Source organism: Miscanthus floridulus, chromosome 9, assembly GCF_019320115.1.
Source record: "Miscanthus floridulus cultivar M001 chromosome 9, ASM1932011v1, whole genome shotgun sequence".
NCBI lineage: Eukaryota > Viridiplantae > Streptophyta > Magnoliopsida > Poales > Poaceae > Miscanthus > Miscanthus floridulus.
The window spans coordinates 9,232,145-9,254,246 of NC_089588.1; the positions used below are offsets into that span (position 1 = coordinate 9,232,145).

Below are 22,102 nucleotides of genomic sequence, written 5' to 3' on the forward strand. Positions count from 1 at the left end.
CTAACAGAGGAGGAGTGGGCTGCCCGGATGAAGGAGAAGAAGTCCGAGGAAGCCTCCTCCAGCCATGGTGGCGATGGCAAGCGCCGCGACAAGGCTTCTTCGGAGAAGAAGAAGAAGAAGAAGAAGGTCGACCCCAATGCCTGCCGGCGCTGTGGGAAGACAGGCCATTGGGCAAAGGAGTGCCCAAATCGCAAGCAGGAGAAGAAGGCTGAGGCTCATCTAGCGTAGGCTGATGATGATGATGAGGCCACTCTTCTGATGGAGATGTTCTATGCACTGCACGACATTGAGCCCAAGGAGAAGGGAGAGGTGATGGTGGTGGAAGGGCCTGGGAAGGGTCTGAAAGCTGTCAACCTCGACGAACCACGCGTCCAAGTCCACCTCGGACATGTGGGTGGCGAGCAGGAGCAGCAGTGGTACCTGGACTCCGGTGCCAGCAACCACATGATGGGCTCCAAGGCAGCCTTCTCTGAGCTCGACGACGACGTGACCGGCATGGTGAAGTTCGGTGACGGCTCAAGGGTGGCGATCCGAGAGTGCGGCACCATCATCTTTAGGTGCCAGTACGGCGAGTACCGCGCACTAACGGATGTATATTATATCCCGTAGCTGCGTTCAAGCATCATCAGCATTGGCCAGCTGGATGAGCGCGGCAGCGAGGTACTGATCAAGGATGGCATCCTTAGGATCAGGGACCAGGAGCAGCGGCTTCTTACCAAGGTGAAGAGGTCCTGGAAATCAGTTGTACCTGCTCGACCTCAAGGTGGAGCAGCCCATCTGCTTGGTTGCACGGCGCACGGAGGAGCCATGGTTGTGGCATGCCCGGTATGGACATCTCAGCTTCGACGCTCTTGGTCGACTAGAGAAGATGGTGACTGGGCTGCCTCACATCAAGCACGTAGGCGAGCTGTGTGACAGCTACCTAGCCAGGAAGCAAAGAAGGTTGTCGTTCTCGAAGATGGTGAAGTACCACGCGGCAGAGACCCTTGAGCTGGCCCATGGTGACCTCTGTGGGCCGATCACGCCGGCGACGCCCGATAGGCGCAAGTACTTCATCTTGCTGGTGGATGACTGCACCTGGTACATGTGGCTACAGCTTCTAACTAGCAAGACCGAGGCAACGAAAGCGGTCAAGAAGTTCAAGGCGCACGCGGAGGCGGAGAGTGGCAAGAAGCTGCGCGTGCTGCGGACTGATCATGGTGGCGAAACACTAGAAGAGGAGTTATTAACTATCTTGATAGTTCATCTAGCATTGCCTTGAGCTCAAAGTTTTCCTTCTCTAGTTGTGAAACACTAGAAGAGGAGTTATTAACTAAAGCATGCTCAATTGACAATTTTTCATACCTTTCATTTATGGCCTTTAGTTCTTCTAACTTGGAGATGAGAAACATTTCTTGCCTTTGAAGTGATTTTTCTTGCTTCTTGTTCTCTTCTTCTAGCTCATCATTCTTTTCAACTATCTTCATGAATATAAGCTTGTCTTTGTTGCTTAGAAGATCAAGAGTGTAACTATCTTCAATTTCAATATCACTCTCTTCTTGATCATCCATTTGTGCTATCTCCTTGACTTGTTCTTTCTTGTTAGCCTTCTTCTTGCTTTTCTTGGCCATGAGACACAAGTGATGAGAATCATGAGATACTGAGGTTGATTCATCACTTGGTCACCACCGGTCTTGAGCATCATCGCAAATAACTACTTGCTGCTCTGCTACCTCGGGTATGGATATCGGACACGTCCGGTATGTGCAGACAGACAGCATACCATCTGCGGCTTGCACTTCTTGCTCCAGCTCGTTGCTTTGCTGGTTCCTTGAGACTTCTTCACTGCATAAAGATACAATGGACATACTTTCCATCGAATTGCACTCAATAGCATCATCACATTTGGATTTTCTATATAATTCAACAAGTCTAATCCAAATGAGATGAGCACTCTCCGGAGGTAGTTGTCCATTGAAGATTGCCTCATCTTGAACCTCTGCACTCAATGTACTCAAAATGGCATTAATTGCTTGAGCGTTGAGTTGCACACATCTCTCTTCCTCTTTTGACAAGTTTTTGTAGTTGCTCCAATCAACTATAGGAAGAGAGATGCTTGCATCCACAATACGCTCAACAAGAGGACTAATAGTCCTAAAAGCATTAAGTACATGAATTGATCAAGATAGAAAGTTTGAACCATTATTTTAGAGAAGCACTGGCTCCAACTCGATAGGCGTCGACATCCTTTTCTCACGGCAGTGAAGCTTTTTAGTGAGACCTTGCTCTGATACCACTTGAAAGGACCGAGGATGTCACCTATAGGGGGTGAATAGGCGTTTCTAAAGATTAACACCTTAAAATGCGGAAACAATTAGTGTGAGAGCTTCCAATTAATTGAAAGCTCCAAATCAGAGAAATAAGCCCCTCAAGAATAAACCACCGAGAATATAAGATATACTAAACAAGCCTAGAAGCTACAAGCCTGCAACACAAGAGTTAGAGCAAGATTTAAACAAAATCAGCACAACCCCTAAATACTGGACATGTCTGGTATTCATGATTTCAGCACAACAGCCCCAAACTTGCTCCTTTCGATTTCAATCTTCAATAGAAGCTTCAGGTGCCTACTAGAAACAATATGATACATAGAAAACCTACACAATAGCTCAAAGACCACAAGTGGGTCACAAATATCAAACGAGAAGGAAATGAGACACGGTATTTGTTTTACCGAAGTTTGGACTCCGTCGAGTCCTACTCTCCGTTGAGGGGGCTACGAGCGACCCAGCTAAGGTCAACTCTAGAGGACCCATGAAGGTCAACTCTAGCCAGAGTCTTTTCATCAAGACATGCTGTCGCTATTTCTGTCAGGAGCTACGTTGTCGTCATGGGCTTGTTATTCACCCGTTGGACCCTGGCCCAAGTTGGAGCATGCCCCAAGGAGATGGAGGACAAACGAAGGAAGCCCTTGGACGTCCTCCCCTTGGCCACCTCCTTAGGAGACTTGCAAGGGCATCCAAGCCAAGCCAGAGGCCCAATCCATGTGAAGTTCGAGTCCGTCTCGGGCTCTAAGAGTAGTCTGTAGTAAAACGGACGCCCAGGTCGCATACGGACTCTGTTTTCGACGAACCAGGTATGGATGGAAAGAAAAATTGATAAGGCAACCAATGGAAGTGGTTCCACGCCAAAATTCTTTCAGAATCAAAAGGAATCTATTAGGGCGCTGCATCGTCATCTTTTGGGCCGTTTGGGCCTTGTAACGTATCTAGACTCCTTAGGGACGCGAATAGAGGTCCTTGGACGCCCTTTAGGCTATATAATTAGTAGCCGCCGCCTACGTTAGGGTTTGGGTTTTGCTTTAGATTAATCTGTCTTTGAACAGTCGCTGCTATAGGTTTGTGAAACCCCACGTTGAGATCTTAATCATACATCTGCAAATTGTCACTTGAGTTGCATTTTATCTTGTTCTTGCTTATGTTTTTCGATTCGCAACAGAGATTAGCCTTCTTGGTGAGGTCAACCGGATTGTGATACGGTTGATAACCAGAGGAGACGTGGTGCTAAGGTTGCAGGGTTCGGGTCTTTGTAATCTAAAGCCGGATCGGTGTGTTGCTCTCCACCAAATCGATAGTTATCTTGAACCTGACGGAAGATCAGGAACCCCGCTCCCATCGTACCTGGCGATATAATCTCTATCTTTATTCTCTAATTCTCAACCTAATATTAAAGAGCAAAACATTTCTTTCAATCCACTTTTTCCTTCTCAAACTTTCCTTCATTCGTCCAGCTTTTTTATTTCCTAAATTTCCCTTGCGCCCTCTATATCCCGGATGTGACCTAGATTCATGATCCGCGCTGAACGAGTTACAACGAATCATGTCCAGTGATGACATATGGAGATCTATACCAAACTGCCCTCACTCCATTTGTATCCCATATGTGACCTAGATTTATAAGACGTGTTCATACGAGCTACGAGCTAGTAGAACAACTCACATCCAATGATAACACGGATTCTGATTTCAAGACGCATTGAGAGCGTTCCGTGTAACACGTATGTTTGCTAGTTAGCTACAAACATGCACAATGTAATTAGTGTCGATATTGTTTTTTTCCTTGAGTGACAGGGATATGGTTGTTTGCATGATGCATGGACGCATCTCAACGCGGATGGCTCCCTTTGACCTACTGTCCTTTATATATCGTGCTCCTATCCTTACGGCTACATATACACATGGTTTTTGTCCCCCCAAGAAAAACGGCTGCATATACACATATGTGTCACAGTAGTAATGGAATAACGGTGTGCAACGTATATGAGTGCATACGATTTGTTTTTTTTTTTTTAGAAAAGAGTGCATATGATTTGTGATAAACTGTTCGCGTGGACCACGTCATGGCCCATTAATTAGTTGAGCCAATCAGCAGGGTGGAGGGAAGTGACCCACAGCAGGCCCACACATACATGGGCTTCTTTCTGGGTTTATGGGCCTTGAAATTTTGGCAGGAAAGCCCTGAAAACTCCGACATTGGTGCGCGAAGACTGTAGCATCATGGAAGACAAGGACAGGCTCTCCTTGCATGTATGCCTCTATAGCTATAATCTCTAGCTATAATGGGAGAAGTGCATGGAGAACGATCGACCTCATGAATGGCCGGCCTCACAAGTGTCTTTTAGTTCAAGGTCTGAGTTCTGCATGAAAGGAAAGCCATTTTGGGACATTTATTACTGCCAATTATAAGCTATATACATAACCAACAGCCACATATGATCTACCATTTTAGGTCGCTTGGAGCTAGGGGAATATGTCCAAGGTGTCCGTGTACCAGACAGACTACCACGAGCATGTCCAAGGTGTTTCAGCGGTTGGTTCGCATCTGCTCAATTTGTCCGGCCGGAGTTACATCCATTAGAGTTGGTCGAAGTTGCATATGCTAGAGCTGGTGGTCATCAGTAGAGAGATTCTTTTGATTTATCCAAATAAAGGTCCATTCACAAAAGACTCTGATCATCAATATTGACATTTATGCTGTGGCTTGGATTGTTTTTTATTCTTAACCTTCTTTCGCTAATACTTGAAAAATAACCCATCTAAAAAGTTATTTATAGATCTAATCTTTTTTTTCAGCGTCATTGCCGCATGGCATGACAAAATTACTGTACCGTACCGCAAGATGTTCCGATCCACGTTAGAGCACACAGAAAGGGTTTACCAAGTGGAAAGCTTGTCGTGCCACTCTCATTGGCATTGTCGTTCATATATATACTTTTACAACAAAAGCTGCTTCTTCCGTTCACTAAATATTCAGAACCGGCAGACAAAGCAAAGCTAACCATCACAAATCACATGCTTATACTTTTACAAAAGTTAGCAGCTTGTTCAGTTCACTTCTCATCATTTAAACATATATTCGGAACCGGCAGGCGAAGCAAAGCTACCTAGCTAGCACTTGCTTGCACCCAACACAAAGCCTCTCTATATATTTATTTGCAAGGACTATGCATCGCCACAGCATGCAGGCCGCGGTTTGCACAGGAACACACCGTGTGTCGTCCTTGTAGCTGGCACTAACGGTGATAGATGCGGCGATGTTGAGCTCCTACACCCTCCTGAGCCGGGCGCCGGCGCCGGCGCCGGCGGAACTGGCGCCGGGGCGAAAGTTCTCTCCCGCAGGTGCACTGCAGCTTCGCAAACAACCGCCGCCGCCGCCGGCGGCAGTAGTGGCCGTGCCTTGGGCCTCAGGCAAGGAGTCCCGGTCCCGCCGGCGGGCTCCTGTTTTTGTGTGCCATGCTGCGAAGTACGACTACAAGGACATCCAACCCAGTGGTAAGCTGTAGCTGGTGTAGTACATATCCTGACCCCTGTATACTGCAACTAATAAGCTAGTACTCCTACGGTCCTACCTGACATGCATCACGTTATAATTAATAAGCTGCTATATACCATATAACTTGAGTTTGAAATTTTGGAAGGAAAGCCCTGAAAACTCCGGCATTGGCGCGCGACGACTGTACCATCATGGAAGACAAGGACAGGCTCATCATCCTCAAGCTCAAGGTGGGAGAGTCGACGAGCAAGGATCAACTAAAGGTTGAAACAACAGACGACCTGGAGCTCCTGGTCATCAAGTACACCGGCGACGTCAACGACGACAGCCCGGCGAGCTCGCTGGACCTCCGCCTGCTGGTGCCTTCCCGGCTACGACGGCAAGAAGGTGAAGGCTAAGCTGTTCAAAGGCTGGCTCCTGGTTGCTATGGCCAAGCCTAAGCACGATCCCAACCAGATTTTCTTCGATAAAGATAAAGAAACCTTTTATTACGATGCCAACAAGATACCCATCGACTAGCACTAATTGCACATGCCGACCCTGTATGTGATCATCGATCATCAGTATTACTATCACAGTATGTATATGAAAACGTACACATGAATATACGGGGCGCCGGGCTTTAAATTCCATCTCAGCTTCATTCTGATCTGTACGTACTTGCTAATACTCCATAGTGGTACGTATGTACGTACAGTTATATACTCCCTCCATCACTTTTTATTTGTCGATCGCCGAAAAGTAACTTTGACTAAATATATATAAAATATTATTAATACCTATGGTATATAATTAATATCATTAAATAGATCGTCGAATATATTTTTATAATAAATTTATTTAGAGATATAAACGTTGATAATATTTTCTATAAATCAAATCAAACCTATATGCACATAAACCAATAACGATAGATATTTAGAAACATAAGGAGTATGTATGTATAGCTTGTACGGTATACATAAGACAACCATTTAAATACTAATCTTTACTCTGATGTTTGACCATATACATCTCCTATACTATACCTACCTCACTGTGAGTCAACTGGATGTTGGAATAGTACGGAACTGCATGATTAAATACCAAATATAAATTACGACAAGAGAAAAAGGGTGACACATACATGCATGTTTCTAGTACTAGCTTCGATTTTTTGTAGGGTGGTGTGCTAATAATATGAAAATGCTACATACGTGCACACATGTCCATATTCTCAATGGTGTTTGAATTGGACGAGTTATTTGAAAAAATAATGTAGTCGTGCAAATTCATTTGGAACTACCAGCTGCAGTTTTTTTCTTTTTGTGAATTACACAAGTAGGCGCTCAACACGCACGCACACTTATCTCTATGAACACACGTACGCAAATCCTACCTCTATGAGCCTCCAAAAAACTGTGCCAGCACATCTCAAAATTGACGAAGTCACCACAGGCGTCTCGTACTCTCGCTGTTGACGGGAACGTCGTCTACCACTGAAAGCACAACGCCGTTAAATCCTAGAATAAATCTAGAAAAATGTGAGCACCCATGCCAAGTCGATGACTTGAACCCGGATAGACAGGTTCCACTACAAGGAACCTGACCAACTGAGCTAGGCTCAGTTCGCACCAGCTGCAGTTAGTGTCTTAAATTATACAACACCAGTATTTCGTCAAGTCTGCACTTGTGCAGTATAAATTGTAGGATCGGCTTTGTCTATTTCAAAGGCTTGTTTGAGCAAGAATTCCTTAAGACATTCATACCATGCTCTTGGTCTTGCTTTAAGTCCGTAGAGCGTCTTTTGGAGTTTGTAGACATAGTTGGAGAACTTGGGATCTTCAAAACCCGGTGGTTGCTCAACATAGGCAAGTTCTTGTATGGGACCATTGAGAAATGCACTCTTCACGTCCATTTGATATAGCTTGAAGTTGTGATGAGCGGCATAGGCTAGAAGCATCCGGATTGCTTCAAGTCTTGCCACCGGTGCATAAGTTTCTTCAAAGTTCAATCCCTCTACTTGAGTGAAACCTTGAGCAACCAATCTTGCCTTGTTCCTTGTCACCATGCCATTCTCATCTTGCTTGTTTCAGAAGACCCACTTGGTGCCAATAACATTAGTCTTGGGTCCTTCCACTAAGGACCATACTTGATTTCTTTCAAAGTTGTTGAGCTCTTCTTGCATGGCTATTACCCAATCCGGATCACCAAGTGCTTGATCTACCTTCACTAGTAGAGAACAGACCTTTGATCCTCGGCCAAAATGGGCTGTAGTCCCGGAATTTTTTGCCCCCGGGACTAGAAATACCTTTAGTCCCGGTTGGAGGCTCCAACCGGGACTAAAGGTCCCTGCCCAACGGCTACTGCGCCAGACAGAGGTGGCAGGGACCTTTAGTCCCGGTTGGAGCCTCCAACCGGGACTAAAGGTATACTTTTACTCCCGGTTGGTGGATCCAACCAGGAGTAAAGGTCTACTCCCGGGCCATGGCTGCGCCCGGGGTTGGAAAGTTACCTTTAGTCCCGGTTGGATCCACCAACCGGGACTAAAGGTCCCCCCTTTATATATCGGCCGTCTCCTTCTTCCTCCCCGAGCCCGAGCTCAGCGTATTTTGAAGCTCACTACAGTAGTGTTCTTGCTTCCTCCCTCCCTCCATTGTTCCTCCATCTATTCTTCGATTCCTCCGTCGATTTCTTTGATTTCTCCGTCGATTCTTCAGTTGTAAAGGTTACCAATCTCATACTCTCATTTTTCACCATTGTCTTATCTCATTTTGTTCACTATATATATATATGGTTCTTTATTGTGGTTTTTTTCATTTGTAAGCAATTTGAGCTCAAAATCACTTCAAGCTTGCATATTTACATGAAAGAAGGTTAAAGTAGCTAGTTGAACTTGCGGACCGTGTTCATCTCGGCGACCATGTTCTCTACCGAGCGGTAACGGATGTCAAGGAGGAGCTTTGATTCTACGAGGGAGAGCGGCAACGGTCGTGGAAGACCGTGTTCCCTTCCTTGTAGAATCGGAGCTCTTCCTTGACCAAGTACGTCCGGTGGAGAAATGCTCGCCGAGATGATCACGTAAGCAAGTTCAACTAGTACGGATGGTTATTTATTCACATATCCCGATATCGTCGCAGTAGTTTGTCAATCACCATACTTTTTATTTTAACTTTTTATGAAATAAAAAACATAGAAAATTATAGAAAATCCGTACTAGTTGAACTTGCGGACCGTGTTCATCTCGGCGAGCATGTTCTCTGCCGAGCGGTAACGAACGTCAAGGAGGAGCTTTGATTCTACGAGGGAGAGCGGCAACGGTCGTGGAAGACCGTGTTCCCTTCCTCGTAGAATCAGAGCTCTTCCTTGACCAAGTACGGTGCCGTCCGATGGAGAAATGCTCGCCGAGATGATCACGTAAGCAAGGTCAACTAGTACGGATGGTTATTTATTCACACGTCCCGATATCGTCGCAGTAGTCTGTTATGTGTGTACACTCCCATTCTTCTGTTAATTTACGGAAATATCATGTGAATTACTTACCTGCCGCAGTAAAAGACGAGAACACAATGACCATTAAAAATATCATTGTTTAGAGATCTAGATAATTTTATAGTTTGTTAATTTTATTTGTTTATAAAAGGAGAAATTTATAGTGTATTAAAAAATGAGTATAGAGAGTAGATGGCAACTGCTTCCGGGTCCTCGGCCTCTCATGGGTTTCCAAAGCGACTTAGGCCGGGCCTTCCTCTCATTCCATGCGGCAAGTGTCGTGATGAGACGAAGATTGTGATGGAGTACCGAGTGAAGAAGGAGGGTCCCAACAAGGATCGTATCTTCTACAAGTGTCCGGATCGCAATGTGAGTTATTTTATCGTATTTAATGATTATGGTTAGTTTATACCTATTTTCATGATGGTTGTGATTAAAGTTCTAATTTTTTGTTTTAATTTCAGTGGGATGGCAGTGGACGATGTTCAAGCTTCTACTGGGAGGAAGAGTATGTTGAACTCGTGCAAAAATATCTTGCACAACAGGTAGATACGGCGGCTAATGAGGCAGTGATCCAGCCGAAGAAGCCCAAAGATGTTGCACAATCGGGGGATCTGTCTGTTTTAGTTGAGATTGGTCGCGAAATCCTTGTGCTCCTGAAATGTATTTTAGCTTTAGTTCTTTTAGTGGTAGTTGGGATTGTCTACATTGTAGCGATGCTTTCATAAATTTGTATCTTTTGTGGTGGCACGCATGTTGTATAAATAATTAATTATGATCTAGGTTTTAATATAATATTTATGTCATATAATGCAGATGAGCCGTCATTGGATGTATAATGCTGATCGCCGCTCCCAAGAGTTCATTGACGGCGTGCATTCTTTCTTACGTGCGGCCGAGGCAAACAAACGCGACGGTTTCATGTGCTGCTCATGTGCCATATGTAAGAATACGGTGGAATATCCTTACTCAAGGACTCTTCATTCACACTTGTTCAAGTCGGGTTTCATGCCAAACTATATTTGTTGGACAAAGCACGGAGAAACCAGTGTTGTAATGGAAGAAGGTGAAGAAGAACAATGGGACGACAATGATATTATTCTTGATGGTGCGTGCTTCAATGATACTGCAATGGGAGAAGCTGAAGAAGAGGTAGCCGCAGAAGATGAGCCGGCTGATGATCTTTGCCAGGTCATTCATGACGCACAAAGAGAATGTGAAAGTGAAAAGGAGAAGATCAAGTTCGAGCGGATGCTAGAAGATCACAAGAAATTGTTGTACCCAACTTGTGATGCAGGGCAGAAAAAGTTGGGAACCACACTAGAATTGCTGCAATGGAAGGCAAAGAATGGTGTATCTGACAAGGGATTTGGAGAGTTACTAAAAATCTAAAAGAAGATGCTTCCGAAGTACAATGAATTGCCCGCCACTACCTACGAAGCAAAACAAGTTGTCTGTCCTATGGGGCTAGAAATAGAGAAGATACATGCATGTCCTAATGACTGCATCCTGTACCGTGGCAAAGAGTACGAGAAATTGGATGCATGCCCGTTATGCCATGCGTCGCGGTATAAGATCAGGCGAGATGACCCTGGTGATGTTGAGGGCGAACGTCCACGTAAGAAAATCCCTGCCAAGATTATGTGGTATGCTCCTATAATACCACGGTTGAAACGTCTGTTTAGAAACAAAGAACATGCAAAATTGTTACGATGGCACAAAGAAGACCGTAAGGTAGACAATATGTTGAGACACCCTGCTGATGGGTCCTAGTGGAGAGCAATCGACAGAGAATTCTCGGAGTTTGCAAATGACACAAGAAACTTAAGGTTTGCTTTAAGTACAGATGGTATCAATCCTTTTGGAGAGCAGAACAGTAGTCATAGCACTTGGCCTGTTACTCTAAGTATCTACAACATTCCTCCTTGGTTATGCATGAAGCGGAAGTTCATTATGATGCCTATGCTCATCCAAGGCCCGAAGCAACCTGGCAATGACATCGATGTGTACCTGAGACCACTTATTGACGAACTTCTCATTTTGTGGAATAAAGAAGGTGTACATGTGTGGGACGAGTACAAACAGGAACACTTTGATCTGCGAGCATTGTTGTTCGTAACAATCAATGATTGGCCTACTCTAAGTAATCTTTCAGGACAGTCAAACAAGGGATATAATGCATGCACACACTGCTTCGGTGATATTAGAGGTGTATTCTTGAAAAAATGTCGAAAGGTCGTGTACCTTGGCCATCGTCGATTTCTTCCTGCAAATCACCCCGTAAGAAAGAAAGGCAAGCATTTTAAAGGGAAGGCAGACCACCTGACCAAGCCTCGCAACCGAACCGGTGAGGATGTACTCGATATGGTCAATGATGTGAAAGTCGTCTTTGGAAAAGGACATGGAAGCCAACCTATTCCAAAAGACGCTAACGGTCACGCACCCATGTGGAAGAAGAAGTCCATATTTTGGGACCTACCCTATTGGCAAGTCCTGGAGGTCCGTAGCTCGATCGACGTGATGCACCTGACGAAGAATCTTTGTGTGAACCTGCTAGGCTTTATGGGTGTGTATGGAAAGCCTAAGGACACATTTGAAGCACGACAGGACCTGCGTTGTTTGAGAGAAAGAGACAACCTGCATTCAGAGAAGACAGATGATGGACGCCATTACTTACGTCCTGCTAGCTACACTCTAAGCAAAGAGGAGAAGGAAATCATGTTTGAATGCTTAAACAACATCAAGGTACCATCTGGATTCTCCTCGAATATAAAGGGTATTATAAATGCGCCAGAGAAGAAATTCTGTAACTTAAAGTCCCATGACTGTCACGTTCTCATGACGCAATTACTTCTAGTTGCATTAAGAGGAATTCTACCTCCAAATATACGTCTAGCCACCGTGAAGCTATGTGCATTCCTCAATGCAATTTCTCAGAAGGCAATTGATCCAACTGATCTAGCTAAACTACAGAATGATGTGGTTCAATATCTCGTCAGCTTTGAGTTGGTGTTCCCTCCTTCCTTCTTTGATATTATGACACACCTCCTAGTTCACCTAGTCAAGGAGATTTTCACTCTCAGTCCTGTGTTCCTACACAACATGTTCCCCTTAGAGAGATTCATGGGAGTCCTGAAGAAATATGTTCACAACCGTGCTCGCCCAGAAGGAAGCATCGCCAAGGGCTATGGAACAGAAGAGGTCATTGAGTTCTGTGTTGACTTTATTCCCGACCTTGACTCGATTGGTGTTCCTAAATCGAGACATGAGGGGAGACTAAGCGGAAAGGGGACACTAGGGAGGAAAACATATATTGGTACGGATGATGATTATTTCAATAAAGCGCACTACACAGTTCTACAGAACTTCTCTTTGGTAGATCCGTATATTGAGACACACAAGGATCTCTTACGATCCGAGTTTCTAGGGAAGACTGAAGCTTGGATTACGCATAAGCACATGGAAACTTTCGGCGGTTGGTTGCGAAAAAAATGTCAAGGTGATGAGAGCATCCATGAGCAACTGTATTTATTAGCTATGCAACCATCATGGCATATCGTCACATACAAAGGGTACGAGATAAATGGGAACATATTCTACACAGTAGCCCAAGATAAAAGGAGTACCAACCAAAACAGTGGTGTCCGCATAGATGCCACAGACCCGAATGGGAATAAGCAGACATATTATGGACGCATAGATGAAATATGGGAACTAGAATATGCACCTACTTTGAAGATCCCATTGTTCAAGTGCCAATGGGTCAAGGTGACCGGAGGCGGGGTAACAGTAGACAACGAGTATGGAATGACAACAGTAGACCTTAGTAATATTGGGTACAAAGACGAACCATTCGTCCTTGCCAAGGATGTGAATCAGGTGTTCTATGTCAATGATATGTCTACCAAACCAAAAAGAGGGAAAAACGATAATGACTCAACCAAAGAGCCAAAGCGCCACATAGTTCTTTCAGGGAAAAGAGTCATCGTGGGAATTGAGGACAAGTCGGACATGTCAGAAGAATATGAAAAGGATGACCGAATTCCGCCCTTCAAAGTGAACAAAGACCCTAGCATCTTGGTAAATGATGAGGACACTCCATGGTTACGAAGCGATCATAACCAAGGGACATACGTAAAGAAGAAGTTCACTGTTGTGCCCACTTAATGATATAGTGATTTAATATAGTGTGTGTTTGAGATATTATGTAATAATTGTGAATTCAGATGTTTATTATGTCATGTTTCAAATTAAATCAATGTTTGATTTGGTGGGATTTCTCTCTCAAAAAGGTAAATTAGGATACTGAGTGATGAAAAATTAAAATATTAACGTTAAAATGATGTGAAAACAAATTTCCTGTCCAAAACCAATAGTTTTAATAATTTTAATTAAACACTACATTTTTGCATTAACGAAATAATAAATATTAGTTACATTATGTTTTATAATTCTAACAAAAAATAAAAAAGTTAGGTTATAGATTTTTCCTATGTGCAATAAACAAAAAGAAAATTCATATTTTTAACAAAATAATTTTATGCCTTTTATTTAATTTACTATGTATTTAACAAAAACTATTGCATTTCTATTGTATTTAACAAGACTATTGCTTAAAAACAGGCGGGAAACGAAACTGCAGGCCACCTTTACTCCCGGGTGGGAAGCCCACCCGAGAGTAAAGGTGGGCTGCAGTTTCGTGGCCCGCCAAAAATATCCTTTACTCCCGGTGCGTGTTACCAACCGGGAGTAAAGGTATACCTTTACTCCCGGTTGGTAACACGCACCAGGAGTAAAGAGATCTTTACTCCCGGTAGGTAATACGCACCGGGAGTAAAGGGTTTTTACTCCCGGTTGGTGGCTGGCACTGGGAGTAATTCTCTCTGATATATAACCTCCAGCGCCTGGTGCAGATCGATCCGCTCGTCTTCTTCCTCGTCGAACACCGCCGCCCTCTTCTTCCTCGCGCCGCCTCCACCGCGTCCGTTCGCCTTCCGTGACACCGGCGCCGCCCTCTTCTTCCTCGTGCGGCCTCCACTGCGCGCGCCCGTGCCCCTCCTCCGCGCGACCCGTGGCCCTCCACCGCGCCCTCCTCCGCGCCCGAGGCCCCTCCACCGCGCCCGTGGCCCCACCGCGCCCGAGGCTCTCCACTGCCGAGCTTGAGGTGATATGTTCGTCGATCTCTTTGTACATTCGCCCGAGCCCTCCACTGCCGAGTTATAGATCACGTCGAAAACTACAACTTTGGTGGAAGCCATGTCAACGCTCGAGGTCGATTGAAAATTCCAAATTTTGAATCACAAAATCTAGGAACTGAAAATGAATATTTGGAACTCTATATATGCAGCGAGCGAGGCCAAAGAGAGAAAGATGGAGTTGTCAAGCTCACATCTCAAAACCATATCTTAACGCAAGTTTTGAATATTTGGATATTATATGGATAAATTAGCAAGTTTAGAGTGTCAAAAACTGCATTTTATGGTACTAAAATACATTTTAAGATCACTGGGACCTGAACTCATGACAAGTTTAATTAAGGACCACCAATGAAATTACTTTAGAAATTAATTACATCGATGTAAATCCATGGCTTGTATAATAAACACACTAATATTATTTGGAAACCATTGTCGTTGTCACTAAAGCTGAAAATGATCCAGCCAATCAATCGCCATATATTCATCACTATATGATATGCCATTATTCCAAGATGCAGTTTCAATAGAAGAATTTTTTCTATCTTCATAGATCAATGTTTGTTAACGAAATTTTATCCAAATATATTCATGTAGGGTCTTTTTTTGAAGGATTTGTTGTAGGATATATAATGGTCAAATAGGAACTCAATTTTGATACCCAGTTTGTAAACTAAGCGTTTTTTAGTTTATAAAAAATATCACATGTGATGATGTAAGCAGTTTTGGTTGGACTTGCATGCATGGCTACAGACAAATGAAGGAAAACTTCAACGTTTCTTCATTTGTGAACTTTGAATATACAGATATAATATATTAATGTTGCTAAAGTAATATGATGAATGACACATATACTTACATTTCATAATGACTTATACTTACATTATCAACATAGAATTTTCTCATATGATGAATGACTACATGGTTCACATGGTACATAGGATCACAACATCACGCACCGACACCGCCCCGGCTCGCCTCACGTCGTCGTCGTCGTCAGCACGCCGGCCCGCCTCACGTCGTCGTCGTCAGCACACCGGCCACCGCGCCGACACGTATATATACATCATTTGTATTCATATGCATGTATATATACGTCGCGAAGCACCGCCGCCCTCGTTCGTCCATGCGTTTCTATGTATACGGCGGAGCACCGCCGCCCTCGTTCACCCATGTGTACAGACATATATACGGCGGAGTGGAGCACCACCACTCTTGTCACACCGCCCTTTCTCGTGGCCTAGTTGATCAACATTCGTATTATCGTTATCGTTAATGCTAAACAATCACACCAGGGCGAACCGCGCTGTTGATGTACTATATATTGGTTTTGTTTTTTGAAGCTAGATGGCCGACCCGAGAAACATGGATGAGGAGGAGTTGATGATGAATTTGATCAACACTGGCACTCAAGTTGCCGGCGATGATGGTGCTAAAAATAATGTGCAAGAGGATGCAGATGACGGGAGTCAGTACTTAGCTCTTGAACAAAATGAGCAACAACAGATTGGCCAAGTATATATTTTTTATTATTAGCTATATATATTATCATATGTCTTATGTGTGCTCATGACATTAAAAATAATGTTTATGTTTTGTAGCCCTCTGGATCGACATCAACAACTACAACGAAGAGTAAAAATGTTCGAGGTCCCAAAAAGCCATTGGAGGGCCGCTTCATCATCTCGGTGTTCAATGTGGATACAGGAGAACCGGGGGGGGCCGAATAAAATGAAATTTGTGCACCACTGTGGTTACCTTGTACGGGACCGGCTCCCGATTAGTACCCGTGAATGGAAGAAGAAGACCAATGCTCCTCATATCAGTTTTGTCTCCGATCGTGACAAGGCGTTAATTTGGAATGATGTCTTGGTACATTTCACGCTCCAAACAGATGGTTATGATGATATAATAGATGGTGATGAATTGAAGGAGCGAGTTAGGGATTGGGCAATGAAGAAGATGGCCACCCAGTTTCAGACTTGGAAGAAACACCTATACACGACGTATGTCAAGAAGAACATAGCACCAGATTTTACTGTCCTAGGCCCGATCTCAAAGCAGAGGCCCTATTGGGATGAGTTTGTACAGTACAAGACTTCGGAAGAGGGTGTGAGTCGGTTGATAAAGAACCAACGTAATGCCCAACAGAAGACATACCACCATACCTTGGGATCAGGTGGCTACCCGACTGCCATTAAGAAGTGGAACAAAATGGAAGCAGACCTTCTTGCCAAGGGTATCAGACTAGAATCACTCGAGTGGGGAGAACGTGCAAAGAATTGGTTTTTCGGTCATGGGGGAACACTAGACCAGGAGACAGGGAAGTGCGTTTATGGCGCAAGACTGCAAGAAGCAGCAGAAAGATTGTTTTATGCTCAGAGAGCTACTGCTAGTGGTGCGTTCAGGCCCAACAGAGAGAAGGATGAGCTGACATACGCCATTGGGACTATTGAACATGGTGGCCGAACTAGAGGCAAAGGAAGTGTCTCGTGGGAGCATGGATTCCCTCAGGATAGACCTTCTTACAGAAGTCGCCAGAGAAAGAAGGAAGAAGAGGCACAGCGGCTCCAGAGATTGGAGGAAGCGGTGCGTGAAGCACAGGAGCGGGAAAAAAACCTTGAAGCGAGAATGCAGGAGGAAATCAGAAGGCAAGTGCAAATAGCAGTGAGTGCAAGTAAGCAGGCATCAGAGCCAGGAATCAACATTAGCCAATCTGTTCAGTTGAAAAGCAGCTGCGCTTCCACGGAGATACCAAATCAAGGGGACACAGGACTGCGCTTCCCTGTGGATGACATCACTGAACCTTGTACAATGTGTGAGCTACACATTCCGAAGGAGAATTCTACAATCAAGGTGGCTATCGGTCTTGTTAATCCTATCGACCGAACCAAGACACCAAGGATTCATGGGAATATAATCCAAGAAGGATATGCTACCATCTCGGTAGATAAAGCTGAAAAAGGTTTTAGTGATTTGCCTCTTGACATTCCTGGAGGTGATGGCGAGAAGACTCTAGGAGAAGCGGAGAAGACATTCATTCTATGGCGCAAGCGCTACATCATCATTCCAGGGATGTCGGCTCCACCTCCTCCTGAACTACCTCACCATAGGTACGTGCGGATGAAAACACTACATCATTAATTTGTATTGGCTTAAATAATTAACAATCTGCTCATAATAATATGTCATTCCTTTTTTTGTAGTAGATCCTCCCCTAACCTAAATCCAATTGTTCAATCGACAGATCATCATAGTGCTCTGTACGATGACATTATGTTGGAAGACGAGGCTGCATCTACACCATCTCCAAGGAGGTCTCCAACGCCGCAGCCGCCACCTCCAAGGAGGTCTCCAACGCCGTTGCCAACACCTCCAAGGAGGTCTCCAACGCCTCCCCCGCCCCCGCCTACCAAGAAGCCTAGCAAGAGGCCAGCCCCTCAAACGAAGAACCAGTCCCCGCCTGCAAAGAAAGCCACCGTGAAACCAAGGGCTATTCCCAAAATAATATCTGAAGAGAAGGAAGAAGGAACTGATGCATATAAAAAAGACATGTCTAGATTCTATGACAAACTTAAAATGAATCAAGAAGCAAGGAGAAACCCGGAGAAACCGTACTTCTTCGTAGCTCCAGATATTCTAAGAAAAAAGGTGACTTCTTACCAGCAACAACAGCGGGAATCTCGTAAGCCGTCCAAATCAACGTTATCAGACTATGACCGCACTCTCACCAAGTCAATTGAGGCGGCACAGAAAAAGAAGCGGGCAGGGAAAGGCATTGCCCAACTCGGACAACAAGCGCACCAATCAATCCCCCCGCTAGTTGTTGGTAATGAATATGGTTCGAATTTAGGATTAATGCATTAGGCAAACATACCTTCGGATGTCGATTTGGATCACCTTGGTGAATTTCTTGATGAGACTAGTCTCGACCTTTACCAGATGTTTGGTGATGGAAACATTGAGAGTGCGGCGGAGGTTGATATTTGGAAGAAAAAATTTGTACTAGGCCAGAGTCTATACAACCCTCAAGCCTTATCTGATCTGGGGACGCAAATGTACCTGCTAAACAAGTGGTACATGCAGGCGTCTACCAGTGAAGACTTCTGCGTTGGTGTCAGAATTAGAGACAAACATTGGTTCCGTGGCGATGATGTTATGTATGTTGACTTTGCAGAATTTCATCAACTATGCCACCTGACCTCTCTAGACAAAGTTATCATTAGCTGCTATTGCCTGTAAGTAATAATTCTTTCGATCTATTATTAAACTCATCATATGTGTGTATATGCATATAAATTATCCTAACAAGTACTATATATATGCAGATTTACAATGATAGAGCTCAGAAAGGAAGGCTGCAATGAAATTGGTTTTGTTGATCCCCATATAGTATTCAAAGACCCAATTACTCCAAAGACTAATTGGAAGTCTGAGTCAGAGAGTAACCTCATGAACTTCTTAGTGAACCAACGCCACAAGAAGGATATACTCTTTCCCTATAACTTCAAGTGAGTGTTAATCATGTCGATCATATCCTTAATGGCTCATATGTTGATTCTAGTTAATTAATGAGTGTTATGCGTTATATCCTATAAACACATGCAGCAATCACTGGATATTGATGGACATCGATCTGATGAAAAGTCACTTGATAATCTATGACTCGATGAGAAAACCACAACAAGACTACCAAGATATGATAGATATTATCCAGAGGTAATTTCGGGATCTCTAGCAACTATATATACACACAAACATGATGATTAACTATATCTGATGACGTGGCAAATTTTTTATTGGGCAGTGTTTGGAAAACCTTTATTGAGAAGCAACACATGGAAAAATGCAAAGCGCCACTGAATGTAATCCCTTTGAAAGTAAGTCCCCTGAATCGCATCATCTTTATTAATTAAACATATAGCTTTCACCGGATCACCAGATTGGATGACAAATCTTTTTCTCGTAAAGTGGTGTCTAAGGCAGGAACAGGGGAACAACTACTGTGGTTACTATGTTTGCAAGTTTATCAAAGTGCTCTCCCAAAGAACTCCTACAGAGAGACTCAAAGTACGTTAAAAATACACTATATATTCATTTAATTATTATTATTGATTGTGTTACTATGTCTTTATATATATATATATATGTACATATATTAATTTATTTTCCTTTAATTCAAACCTGTAGACTCGATGGTTGGAGGAAAAGGTCATACGGAAGACCAAATCAAAGCAATTCAAGAGTCTATAGCCGGATTTTTTAAAGAGCAGGTCATCGATTCCAAGGGCGAGTTCTACTTCGACCCAACACTGCCATTGAAGCCAAGCTAGAGGATGAGAGAAAACTTGTTATGTCACAACAACTGTAATGCAATCTTTTGTAATATATGCACATGAAATAATATAATGTAAAATACACATATGCATGCATGCATGTAAATATATATATGATGCATGCATATATATATATATATATATATATATATATATATATATATATATATATATATATATATATATATATATATATATATTCTATGCTTGAATTGTGTGATTTAATACGTTCATTGTGCCTGAACCGAAACATACTATATGCGCGTATAAATGTATAATTAGTAGCGTACAATACGACTTCGAAAACCTATTTTGAAAAGAAAACAAAAAAATGAAAAGAAAAGAAAAAAGAAAAAAACCTTTAGTCCCGGTTCGTATTACCAACCGGGACTAAAGGTGCCGGCCATCGTGGCATGTCAGGAGGCACCTTTAGTCCCGGTTGGTGTTACCCACCAGAACTAAAGGTCCTCCTTTAGTCCCGGTTCCTGACCCGGGACTAAAGGACCCCCCCTTTAGTCCCGGATGCTTGCTCCCGGGTGGGGAACCGGGACTAGAGGGGGTTCTCCACCGGGAGTAAAGCTCGGTTCTCTACCAGTGCTTGAGAGGCTCCAAAGAGGAAACAAACGAGTAAAATTGGCAAAAGTTTGCTAAATGAGAGCGAGTTGTTACTCCCTTTCGAAGACTCCCAAGGATGTTGTCAATAGGATGATATCTTTGTATAGTTTGCCTTAGCCAAGGGTTTCTTGCTGGTCTGCTGGCTCTTCGACTTCATCTTGCTCAAGGATTTGTTGTAGGTCTTGTCCTCGAACAGGTGAGTCATCAACTGCTGGACTGGTGGACTGCGGCACTGCGGCTCCCTAGGCGGCACTGCCACTATTATGGGTGGCTCTACCGCTCTTGCTTCAGCTGCTAAGTTGACAGTGGCTCCAGCTTGAGAAGTTTCCACCTCTGTAGCCTTTTCTTCCTGTGGTCTTATATCACCAATGGCTAATTGCTTGATTGCTTCACACGGTGGTTCCTCATTACCTACAACACTTGAATCAACTTGCTCTACCTGAGAGCCATTAGATTCATATCTACCACTATTTCAATTCTCTCGGAGGTTTTGTTGAAAACACGGTAGGCATGTTCGTTTGATAGATAGCCAAGAAGAAAACCTTCATCAACTTTAGGTGCGACTTTAGAGGTTTTGGGTTTCTTGTTAAGTATGAAACACTTACACCCAAACACTCTAAAATAAGACACCTTTTGGTTTGTTACCGGTTAGAAGCACATATGAAGTTTTCTTCAACTTCTTGTGTAGATAGAGACAGTTGATGGCATGACAAGCGGTGTTGATTGCATCACACCAAAAAATATCCAGGGTCTTATACTCATCTAGCATTGTCCTTGCCATATCAATAAGAGTTCGATTCTTCCTCTCTACTACACCATTATGTTGAGGCGTATATGGAGTTGAAAACTCATGCTTGATGCCCTCTTCATCAAGAAATTCTTCCACATAGGTGTTTTTGAATTCGGTTCCATTGTCACTATGCACTTTCTTGATGGGAAAACCAAACTTCCTTTGTGCTCTTCTAATGAAGATTTTCACCTTCTCTTGTACTTGGCTCTTGTCAAACACAAAAAACACCCAAGTGAAACGAGTAAAGTCATCAACAATAATAAGGCCATATTTGTTACCGCCGATGCTAAGGTAGGCGACCGGTCCAAAGAGATCCATGTGAATTATAGCTCCAATGGTTGCTTGGTGGAGACAATACTCTTTGGTGGGTGAGGTACACCTACTTGCTTTCCGGCTTGACATGCGCTACATACCCTATCTTTTTCAAAATGAACATTGGTCAGTCCGAGGTTGTGTTCATCTTTTAGAAGTTTGGCCAAGTTCCTCATCACAACTTGAGCTAGTCGACGATGCCATAGCCAACCCATGCAAGATTTTACCACTAAACAAGTCTCAAGCTTAGCTTTACTTTTGTTAAAATCAACTATGTAAAGCTTATTCTTTAGATGACCCGTAAAGAAAATAGAGGAATCCTCCCTTCTATACACTTTCACACCCTTATCCGTAAAAAGACAATTGTAACCCATCTCACATAATTGTGAAATGGACAATAAAATGTAACTTAACGAATCAACATGTAAAACATTTATAATTCAATGCTCAAGGGTTATAGCAACTTTATCAAGACCAATCACTTCCCCTTTTAAATTATCTCCAAAGATAATATTCTCATTTGAGTGTGACATCGGGGAATATGATGAAAACATACTCCTTTATCCGGTCAT

At 43.4% G+C, this 22,102-nt stretch overlaps 1 protein-coding gene across 1 annotated transcript; it reads left to right on the top strand.

The window, feature by feature from the left end:
• The first annotated feature begins 5,538 nt into the window (after positions 1-5,538).
• LOC136482595 (uncharacterized) lies at positions 5,539-6,437 on the top strand. The gene is made up of 2 exons (XM_066479816.1): positions 5,539-5,810; positions 5,962-6,437. Exons 1-2 carry the CDS (start codon positions 5,573-5,575, stop codon positions 6,207-6,209), a joined length of 486 nt encoding a protein of 161 aa, XP_066335913.1. The 5' UTR covers positions 5,539-5,572; the 3' UTR covers positions 6,210-6,437.
• Positions 6,438-22,102: the final 15,665 nt, after the last annotated feature.

Coding starts and splice junctions, on each gene's coding strand:
- LOC136482595 (XM_066479816.1), top strand. CDS start 5,573: ATGTTGAGCTCCTACACCCTCCTGAGCCGGGCGCCGGCGCCGGCGCCG. Junction 5,811..5,961: donor CAAGGACATCCAACCCAGTG/GTAAGCTGTAGC, acceptor TTGGAAGGAAAG/CCCTGAAAACTCCGGCATTG.